The sequence below is a fragment of the Otolemur garnettii genome, unplaced genomic scaffold, assembly GCF_000181295.1.
Source record: "Otolemur garnettii isolate 467f Iridium unplaced genomic scaffold, OtoGar3 scaffold00009, whole genome shotgun sequence".
In the NCBI taxonomy this organism is placed as follows: Eukaryota; Metazoa; Chordata; class Mammalia; order Primates; family Galagidae; genus Otolemur; species Otolemur garnettii.
This window is the reverse complement of record NW_003852404.1, coordinates 2,530,916-2,542,390: the sequence shown is the minus strand read 5'-3', so window position 1 is coordinate 2,542,390 and position 11,475 is coordinate 2,530,916. Positions and strand designations below refer to the sequence as shown.

General features: G+C 37.1%; 1 protein-coding gene across 2 annotated transcripts in view; it reads left to right on the top strand.

Annotated features, from left to right (window-relative positions):
• KDM1A (lysine demethylase 1A) overlaps positions 1–11,475 on the top strand; it is a 65,665-nt gene that overhangs the window by 4,022 nt on the left and 50,168 nt on the right. For both annotated transcript variants that reach the window (XM_023509711.1, XM_012801570.2), the window contains exon 2: positions 4,360–4,525. In XM_023509711.1, the coding sequence (XP_023365479.1) occupies positions 4,360–4,525 (166 nt within the window). The remainder of the gene's footprint in view (positions 1–4,359; positions 4,526–11,475) is intronic.

Genomic DNA, 11,475 nt, shown 5'->3' with positions numbered 1-11,475 from the left:
GAGCCGATGATGTCTGTTCTTTACTGTCACTGTGGAGTGGATGTGAAGTGGTATCTGGTGGTTTTGATGTGTATTACCCTATTAATTAGTTATTTTGCGCATCTTTTTATATGGTTATTGGCCATGTGTATATCTGTGTATTTTTGGATTTCTATTTAAATCCGTGGCTCATTTTAAAAACTAGGCTGTCCTTTTATTTGGTAGTAAGAGTTTTTATGTATTCTGGTTACAAAAGTTTTTACTTTTTGGCAAGATCCAGAAATTAACATTTTCTTTGTTCCTTTTGCACTGATATTATAACTGATAAACCATTGCCTAATCCCATCTCATGAGGATTTACTCCTGTGTTTTGTCCAGTAGTTTTATAGTTTTAGTTCTTGCATTTATTTCTGTCTTTAGCAGTTAATTTTTGTATGTAGTGTGAGGTAGGGGATTCAGCATCATTGTTTTGCATGTTGTCCCAACACATTTCTTGAAGAGTGTTATTTCTTCTAATAAATGATTGACACTTCAGTTAACTGACCATAAATATAAGAGTTTATTTCTGGAGTCTATCCCATTGATTAATATTTTGGTCCTCTGCCAGTACCACATTATTTTGACTACCTAGTTTCATATTGTAAATTTTGAAATCAGGAAGTTTGAGTTCTTCAACGTTGTTCTTTTTCAAGATTGTTTTGGCTATCCTGTGTCCTTGGCATTCCCTTAAAAATTTTAGGATCAGCTAATCAGTTTCTCCCAAAACGCACCTGGGATTCTAATTGGCATAATGTTGACTCTGTAGATCTGTTTGAGGCATGCTGTAAGAATTTTTTCTATGTAATTCTCCTTTGTTTTAATTTCTCTTGTCTTGTTTTCTTTCATTATGATTAGCTTTTAAACTTTCAGAAGAAAAATGAGTTACTTGCTTATTTGGGGGAGCAATTAGGAAACTAGGAGGAAGGGAAGCCTACCCTTTTATAGCCAGATTGGGACTCAGAGGAAACACACCTGAGAAGATAAGGTTATACATTTAAAGAGTAAAAAGCAAGCCCAGGCCAGTTTAGACTGATCTTGCTTCAAGAGTTCTGAGGTGTATGCCCAAGATAGATCTCTGTTTTATGGCCTAGCAGCTAATCTAGATTTGGGGAGCCTCTTTTAAAAAAATTTTATGATTACATAATTAAAATCAGAATTAGGGTATTAGATGGGGTCCATACAGTTGAGCATCCCTGAAGGTTAAGTTTTATCAGTTTCAGAATAAACTCACTTCTGGATGTGTTTATACTAAAATTATGGCAAAATATTTAAGGGTTGAGATTGGTATCTTGGGTTGGGACTTTCAGGAACATCATATTGCTTCAAGAATGGTGGCCTTGAGCTTGGCCTTGAGCTGGCCTTGAAATAGAGCAGAATTTAGAAAAGTATTCTGGAAGAATAGACTTTATGGAATTAGGCATTTTTTCTTCTATGATTCATTTTTCTCAGGTAAATAAACCCTACCTTGTAAGGTTATTAGGTGTAGATGTAGTGTGAAAAAAATGCTTATTTCAGTGTTTGGCATATAGTAATTAGATGGCCAGTAATTAAGTATTAGCAGCGGGGAAAAAAGGAAGTGGAAAGTGCTTGAATTACAGTACATGTTTTAAGAAGCCATAGGAAGTCCAGACTGGACAGTTGAATGTTAGAAACAATGAGTTAATGAATTCATTCCCTGGAGATAGGGATTGTCTAGGAGCAAGATAGAGTGATTGGATCAGTAGTGTTTGGGTTGTAGAATGGTGTGCAGATTGTAGGGAACATTAGATTTGTGCTGTACAGAAAGGTAGCTAGTAGCCATGTGGCCAGTAAGCGTAAATTAAGATTAAAATTTTTCCTCAGCTGCATTAGCTGCATTGTAAGTGCCCAATAGCCACATTTCCGCATTCTGAAGCGCAGGTACAGAAAGAACATTTATGTTATCATAAAACTTCTGTCAGATAGCCCTGATCTAGACCCGTGAAGTACAGAATTCAGAGAAGAGAAAGATAATCTAAACGCCCACCAACCCAGGAATGTATTAACAAGCTGTGGTATATGTATACTATGGAATGCTATTCAGCCATTAAAAAAGATGGAGTCTTTACTCTTTTGTATTAACGTTGATGGAGTAGAAACACATTCTTCTTAATACAGTATCACATGAATGGAGAAGTATCCAGTGTACTCAATACTAATATGAAGCCAGTGGATGATCTGATACACACATAAGAGAAGAACTCAATCCAGGAGAGGAGGCGGGAGGGAAATTGGTGTGCTCCCCCTTAATGGGCACAATGTGAGGGTATCTGGCACACCTCTTGGGTGCGGAACACAACTACAAGAGGAACTCCACCTAACTCTACAGTGCAAACATTGTAACCTAGTTGTTTGTACCCTCCCATTAATCTGAAATTTTAATAACAGTACATTTTTAAGTTTATAGTAACTAAGAAATCATTTGCGGAGTGGTGGGCTTCAGATTTTAGGCCTTGGATTAATAGGAAAGGTGGGAATAGTTTTTAGAGTTTAGAGGTGGGTGGAACAACACTGAGGACTTTTTGACTAGTGTGTTAGAAAGCGAGAAGTAGTAAGTTAGAGTCGTTAGAGCCAGAATTTCTGTGCTAGTTTGAAAAAAGTTTGGTCTTTATTTCTTAAACTGTCAGAAAATATGTTGTTTGGAAAGTTAATCTGGCTATTGTGCCCTAGGTGAGCTAAAACTCAAACTCTTGAACTCAGCCAGGGCTGGAAGCACAGACCACTACGCCTAGTCTGGCTAATTTTTTTTAGTTTTTGTAGAGATGAGGTCTCTCTGAGGTCAACTATGTTGTTCTGCCTGGTTTCTAACTCCTGGCCTCAAGTGATTCTCCTGCCTCTGCCTCCCAGAGTGGTGGCATGAGATAAATTATAGGCTTGAGTCACCACGCCTGGCCTAGTCTTAATTTTTGTTTAACTCAATCCCTGTTTTGAGTCTCCCCAGTCAATTCCCTATCCCCCAAATCTTTTTCTTTAAGACAGAATCTCACTTTGTTGCCCTCTCTAGAGTGCTGTAGCATCCTAGCTGACAGCAATCTCTAATTCTTAGGTTTAAGCAATTCTCTTTCCTCAGCTTCCCAAAAGTAGCTGGGACTACAGGAGCCCACCATAATGCCCAGCTATTTTTGTAGTTGTTGTTGCAGTTGTCATTACTGTTTAGCTGGCTCGTGCCAGGTTCGAACCCTCTAGCCTGGGTGTATGTGGCTGGTGCCCTACCCACTGAGCTATGGGCACTGCCCTATCCTCCAAACCTTAAGGTCCTATTGCTTAAAAGAAGAAGAAGGCTATTTGGTAGGAGCCAGCCATCTGGAGGTATTTCAGAGACATTCAGCAAGTTAAAACATATTACATTCACTGTAATCTATATGATTTAGGTTTATTTTGGAAAGCTAATACATTAAGTATGTTACATGTGGAAACAGTGTTGTCTTCGCTCTACCTGCACATCTAATAAAATTGTTTTAGTCATTTTATCTTTTTATTGAATTCATAACAAACTCTTTTCATTGAATCCATAATAGAGAACTATAGTTTCTATGACTTCCTGGAATCTTTATTAGGGTGGAAGTCACAATGACAACTTGACAGTGTTCTAGTGTTGATGACAATTTGTAATACCATATTATACATTTTGGCCAACCAGTCTATAATAGCATCTTAGTTGTCCTGTGCTCCTTTAGCCCCTCTTTTTACTAATGACCTCCTCACCTCTCCTTTATGACTAGTGTAAATCAATAGTAAGCCTTGTGGCCTCCATTTCCATGTCACTCACTCCTTAATTGCTGTGATAAGAATTCTCTGCTCATCCTTCAACTTTTTTAGGTGCATTTTTTTAAACAAATGCACCTTTTTATAGTTTCAGTTTGGATGTTATTATTTATAATTTTTATTTCCCACCCCTCACCCCCTTTCTTTTCTAGAAATGGAAGAGTAGTTAGAAGCATGGGTTTAGCAGTAGACAGACTTGATATTCTAGTTAACTATTTTTTTGTCTAACTGAAGATTGTTTTAACCTTTTGTTGAAACTTTCATTATGTAAGTATAATATACACAGTTAAACGTTTTCTTGAGGAGTTGCAGAGAGCCTTCGAGTCAGTGTTAGTGCTTTAATGTAAAAGTTACAGATTGGGCTAAACCTGAACTGATTGTGCCATGAAGGTTTTTGTTTTTAATAACTCCTTATTATAAGCTGGCTTGTCCTTGTTATGTGCTTATTTTCCCTTAAAATTGGAGGTCAGCAATTCATACTCACGGATGGTTCCAAATAAAGTCCCAGATTTTAGATGGTTACTATATTTAGCTTTCCCTGGTATAATCTCCATCTAGGTAGAGTACAGAGAGATGGATGAAAGCTTGGCCAACCTTTCAGAAGATGAGTATTATTCAGAAGAAGAGAGAAATGCTAAAGCAGAGAAAGAAAAGAAGCTTCCACCACCACCCCCTCAAGCCCCACCTGAGGAAGAAAATGAAAGTGAGCCTGAAGAACCATCTGGTGAGTCTGGTTACCAACCACAGTTTTATCTTAGACATAAGAATAAATGGGTTTATTCCCATTCTGCAACATTATTTATGTCTTCATCTTTGCTTTGTACTCTGATATTGGGGCTGTGGCCATGTGTGTCTTTGTGTGTATGCATATATATGTATGTGTGTAAGTGTGCACATACATAGTGGTATTCATATTCTTTTTGTATGTGTCTGTGCACATATAGAGGAGGAAAGAAAGGATGGGAGTGGAAGGACAGTGGCAGTATAAGGTGATTGGAAAGTAGGAGAAAATAAACAATTAAAGAAAACATACAGAAAGCCAAATCCAAAGAACCAAACCTCTCAGTGACGAGTCTCTCGTTTAAATTTTAGAGATAGTATGAGCCAGAAATTGTTCTGACTAAATTATGCATTTACCACATAGTTAGCTACTATCTGAAAAAAACCTTCATGGTGTGTTTCAGTTGTGAGAGATGCCTTTTCCATGTGAACAAATGTCAAAATATATTCTGGAGTCAGAGATTCTAAGCTTACACGAGCTTCCTTATAACCTGAAAACGTGATTGGAGTCTGTGGTTTCAGAGCTTCAAACTCATACCCCCCTCAGCCCCGAGTCTTAGCTTTCTGAGGATGTCCAGTAAGCAAGGATGCCCTTCTGTGCTGGAGAGACCAAGCAATGGGAAAATCGTGTCTCTCTGTGTGTGTGTGTGTGTGTGTTGTATAGCTCATTCTTTAGGAGATCAAAAGCAAAATCTTAATTAATTTTTTTATCTTCTGTCCTTAATGATATTTCATTGACTCTTGACTTTGAATTTTTATTAAGTTCCTTACCACGAAATAATTTTTGTATTTCCAATAGTTGTAGGCCCATTCACCAGTTCTATTAGTCTTATTCCTTTTAAAAACAAATGCTTGTTTGCTATATCTTGCGTGACTTTCATAGGTACCCAGATGAAGAGATATTATTTTATTTGAGAAGTTTTATTTTTTGTTTAAGCCTCCTTTTTTTAAGAAGATTTTTCTCCTCTGTGGTGTTACTATACATTACCAGAAGTTATTTTATTTAAAAAGAAAACCAGTATTAGTGATGGTGCTTCACTTGAGGGGATTGCAAGTTATGTTAATATAGACTTAGGTTGAGAGCTCATCAAAGTCTGGCTAAAACTCTTAAAAATAAAACTTAATAATTTACAGGATTATTACAAAATGTGATAAAGGAATATAGTTTGAGAATATTTAGAGAAAGGTAGATTAGATTCTGGGTTCAATTCATCTCAGAGGCAAGAGTTTTCTAAGAAGAGTGGTTCTCGTAAAACTTTCTTAAATAATGATTTCTTGAGCAGCTACTTGTGAGAAGGTGTTTAGTCTCAGTGGTACATTACCTTTGGGACTAATGTCCCGTAGACAATTGTAGCTTCTTTGTACCTTAATAACTTGTTCTGTTTTTGTTGATTTTTCTTCCTTCTCTCTCTTTTCTTACCCATTTAGCTCTCTTCCTTTTCTCTGGCCTTTCCCTTCACCCCTCTGCTCCTTTCTTTCCTCTGTTTTCTTTTCTGTCTTTGCTGTAGTCCTGGTAATAAGCTACACAGGGATAACCCTTTTGTTATCTTGCATAGCTCAGGAAGCTGCTGATCTCTTAGTTCAAGGGCTGTTTGTACTATGCAGTGATGATCTGGTATCTCCAGTGCTGTCTCATTTTTTTGTATATGATTGTCAGAGTCTCCAGTAAATAACTGATTTATTGTAGGTTCCATTTCTTTGTCCCCTGAAAATTTTAATCTTGAGTCTTGGTGTTAATATTTTCTTTTTTATGAAAGAAGTTTTCTTAAGTTTCACAAATTTTATCACAGAAAGTAAATGTCTTAGCAAAAGGACTTAGGATTTGGGAAACTATTCTATTATGTTCTGGTTAATTCAAATCCAGAGATTTGGTTTAAATAAGTTATCTTAGTATTTTTTTGTAAATTAAGGTTTTAAGTGGAGGATATCTTCAGTGCTTAGAAATGTGTTGAAAAGTACTTAGCCTGGGCGACACCTGTGGCTCAGTGAGTAGGGCACCAGCCCTATATACTGACGGTGGCAGGTTTGAACCCGGCCTTGGCCAAACTGCAACCATAAAAATAGCCGGGCATTGTGGTGGGTGCCTGTAGTCCCAGCTACTCAGGAGGCTTAAGCAAGAGAATCAATCGCCTAGGCCCAAAAGCTGGAGGTTGCTGTGAACTGTGATGCCATGGCACTCTACTGAGGCCAACAAAGTGAGACTCTATCTCTTTAAAAAAAAAAAAAAAAGAAAGAAAGGAAAGTACTACGCCAAAACTTGGGAATATATTACTTATGGTTATGAGAATAATTATTTTTCCTTTAAAACAACTTAAGCGTCTTTGAAAATTTCTCAGGTGAATTAGGGATGTACTTTTCCCTAGGAAGGACTGGCAATCTATAAGCCTGTACTACTTACTGATATATTAATAGTTTAGAAATAGACTGGGCCCTGATGGTGAATCAGAAAATATTATCAGATGAGTTAAGTTTTTGGAAACTGTCCAGGGTTTCCAAATCTATTGTCTTGTCAGAACCAGTTCTTTCACAAGCTTTTTTAGTCAGAAATGGAATGGAAGCATTGCCATGAGTGTATTAAAATATTGAGAGAAGATATGAGTTTGTTTCTTTACTAAACTTTTGTTTTTTCACTTTTTGGTAATCACTAGACATTACTCTCTTAAATAAGATTTGCATACATTTCATTCTTACTAGCTTATAAATTTGTATAGAAAATTTTCCTTTGCTTTCCACAGTGTTAATCTTAAGCAGAAAGTATTTTAATTATGAAAGTACGAGATATTCTGTGGGTGAAATGATTTGACTGGAGAAGGTTCCTTAAGGAGAGTAAGGAGAGGACGCATGTGGAGGTTGAAGTCATGTTGTGGATAGCCGTGGTTGACAGAGCCAGGCTGAGGAATTTGAGCATAAAGAGGGTCTGGTCAGGGGTAGGAAGCACTGAGGTTTTTTTGAGCAGGAGGGTTGTACTGAAAATACATGTTTTGGAGAGATCAAGCTGATCTGCTCTGTAAAGGTGAGCTAAAGGAATGAGGAGACTGAGACTGAAGATAATTTAGGCTGTTTTGGTAATTAAGTTTAGTGGACTTTGTTCAATGGAAAATGTTCTTAGTGTTAAAGTTGAATTTTTAGAGAAATAAGAGTTTGGGGTTTTTTGTTTGTCTTATTGGATTTATTTACTTGGAACAGTGGTTCTCAACCTTCCTAATGCCACAACCCTTTAATATAGTTCCTGTGAGTCCCAACCCACAGGTTGAGAACTGCTGACTTTGGAAAAGTTCTCTGTTTGGGCTTAAACACTGTTTTTAGATTTATTAACTTTTGTTAATAACTTAATTCGACATTGGAATCCTAAGGTAGTCAAAATGGTAAAATGAATTTTTCATACTAAATATTATTATTTATATTTAAAACCTACCCTATTTTGTTTCTTAAACATTTCCATGTACTTTTATATTTATTGTACTTCTGAATATATTTGTTTTAATTAATGGTTTTGTTTGGTTTCATGATACCTATTCTTTGAAGACAAAGGCGTTTTTTTAGGTCATGGCAACTGAACCTGAGCAGGTTGTCTTCAGAATTGAGTGTCTGGTTATTAGTAATATCACATAATATTGGAGCTTCTGTAGAAGAGAGTAAACAAACCTTTTTTTTTGTGAGACAGAGTCTCACTTTGTCACCCTCAGTAGAATGTCACAGCTCACAGCAACCTCAAACTCTTGGGCTTAAGTGATTCTCGTGCCTCAGCCTCTCGAGTAGCTGGGACTACAGGCGCCCACCACAACTCCTGGCTATTTTTTTGTTATTGTTGTCATTGTTTTAGCAATCCAGGGCCAGGTTCAAAACCCCCAGCCCTGGTGCATATGGCCAGCACCCTAACCACTGAGCAATGGACACCGAGCCAACAGACTTATTCAGTTGGACTTTACTGGCTTAGATTAATTGCCCTCTGTCAAATTAGCTTTCTATTTATTGAAGAAATGCCTTTTTCCTTCCTAGCTCAGTTTGTTACAACATGTACCTTAGATTCCTCTAATCTCAGTTTCTCATTAGTGAGACTTCCCTATATTAGCTGATTTACCAACATTTAGCTTTATTATTTTTATGTAAAACCATTTAGTTTTTTTTTCTGCCATTGCCTTTCAGCAGTTAAAATTTACCAGAAAAATCTTAACTAGTTAGTTCTTAGATTTAAATTTTGTATTGGGTAACTATCTTCACTAGAGGACTTTGATATATTCTATATTGAATTAGACATAGCTTAGTAATATATAGCCTGAAATTTATTCTAAAATAAGTAAAAGGGAATTTGAAATGGGCTATTAAGATGCCTTTTTTAAACAACTTCACGTTAATGGATTTCTCAGTAGAGATACCAGAAGAGTGTGTGTGTGTGCGCCTCTAGCCTCAGTGATGTGCTAATACTGTCTAATGAAGCTCAGAGGTTTCCATTAAACTACTGGTTAACTCTTCATATTGATTTTGTTAAATATGGTTGCCTAATCAGTAACAGCTCTGGATTATAATTTATGTAACAACCATGGGAAAAATCACTTTATCTCAGCAGTTCTCAACCTATGGGTTGTGACCCACAAAAACTATTAAAGGGCCACAGCTTTAGGAAGGTTGAGAACCACTGCTTTATCTCCTTATATATATTATTTATACCAGAGGAAGTTCTCTTCCTTGTTATACATAGTAATTTTGGAGACTTGTACATGTGTGCCTAAAAGAGATAACAGGCTGTTAAGTAAATTAACAAAAATAATGATTTTCAACAAGAAAGTTTGTGTGGATTTGATAAATTTTGGGACCTGTTCATGTAACAGTCAAATTGTAGATTGGAAGTGTTTTATTTTTAAAATCACATAGAGTTGTAGCTTGAATTGGTAAAAGTGCTAAGTTATAGAAAATACACAAAATGTATTCAGTTTCATTGAAATTTGATCACAAGGCTTGGTGCTTGTGGCTCAAGTGGCTAAGGCGCCAGCCACATACACCTAAGGTGGTAGGTTCAAATCCATCCCGGATCTGCTAAAACAATGACAGCTGCAACAAAAAAAATAGCCAGGTGTTGTGGCGGGTGCCTGTGGTCCCAGCTACTTGAGAGGCTGAGGCAGGAGACTCTCTTGAACCCAGGAGTTGGAGGTTATTGTGAGCAGTGATGCCACAGCACACTACCCAGGGGGATAGTTTGAGGCTCTGTCTCAAAAAAAAAAAAAGAAATTTGATCACAAATGCTGAAAATATATTTATAATGAAAATATCTATAGGACAAAAGATTGATAGCCAAAAATTTGATGGATTGTTGATTTAGTAGGGCCAGAGTCCAACAGGCAGAATTTTTTTGACTAACCTTTAGAACTTAGTATAAGAGAACTTACACCAAGAATAGTATGGAAGAACTGAAGACTAACTTTTTCACTTTAAAAGAAAATAGTCAGTGGTCCTAATGTTTTCACCCCCTGTGACACAGTCTGATTGCAGTCAGTACAGGCATGGATGGCGGTTGCCACACTGTGTTGGGCAGCATGGATAGTTACTGTCAGAGTTCAGCTGAATAGTTTCATTATGTTATCATACTGTAACTATTCTGAAGTGGCTTAACCTAGGCTTTTCTCTCTGATTTTTCCCTCCATTCCTGTAGGTGGTATTGGAGAACCGGACTAGCTTTCAGGTTTGGCAAGGATTAACTCATGTTACCTCCACAGAGAAGATTATCGGATTCCTTGACATCCCCATGCCCAGCAGGTGCCCCTTTTTGGTAGATTTACCAGCGGTGGCTAGGAAATTTATTCCTGACAGAGTTGTGTTACCATTTGATCTGCTGGTATAAAATAAATGCTTGAAATCACTGGATTTCTTACTATATGAAGTACGATGCATACAGTCAGAGGATAGATTTAGGATTAATTTTCTTGCTTTTTTTTTTTTTTGGGAATAGCATCATTTCAGTGTTCTGATTTGGAACTATACTCCAAAATAACTTACTGGAGGACTGAGAAAAAAATGTGACAGGCTGAAAAGGTAATCTAGATAAATTCAACAAAATTCTTACATTCTTATATTTTAAGAGATACTAAAATGGACAAAATGTATATACTGTACAATAAACACAAAGTCCCCACTCTTTGATAATTTATAGCCTAGCGTGAGATACAAATGTGCACATAAATGTGTGATAGAAGGTAAAATACTCTTAAGTGTTACATTTCAGTATAAAAAAATTCTAGTGGGATTTAGTGGCAGAAAGGGTGATGGGTAAAGAATTGGTAGTATGGAGGAGACATTTTTAAAAAAAAGTAAAGTAGAGACATTTTCCACACAAAATAAGATTCCTCCAAATGTGGTAATTCCTCATTCACTTCATTCTATGCATGTTAATTGTACAACTGTAATACTTTGTTCCAGGCACAGTGCCAGATTCTGAGGGTTCATAGATACTCCATCCTCCTGCAGAGAATTCAGTTCAGTTAAGAGTTACATATACTAGTAATTAGCTACAATGAAAGAAATAATAATAGCCAGGCACAGTGGCTGCTCACACCTGTAATCCTAGCACTCTGGGAGGCTCAGGTAGGTGAATCGCCTGAACTCAGGAGTTCAAGACCAGCTTGAGCAAAGCAAGACCTTGTCTCTCCTAAAAATAGAAAAAGTGCCAGGCACAGTGGCTCACTTCTGTAATCCTAGCACTCTCAGAGGCCTAGGTGGTTGGATTGCTTGAGCTCTGGAGTTTGAGACCATCCTGAGCAAGAATGAGACCCCATTTCTTACTAAAAATGAACAACTGATGCAAGAGGATCGCTTGAGCCCAAGATTTTGAGGTTGCTGTGAGCTATGATGCTACGGCACTCTACTAAGGGCAAAAAAGTGAAACTCTGTCTCAAAAAAAAA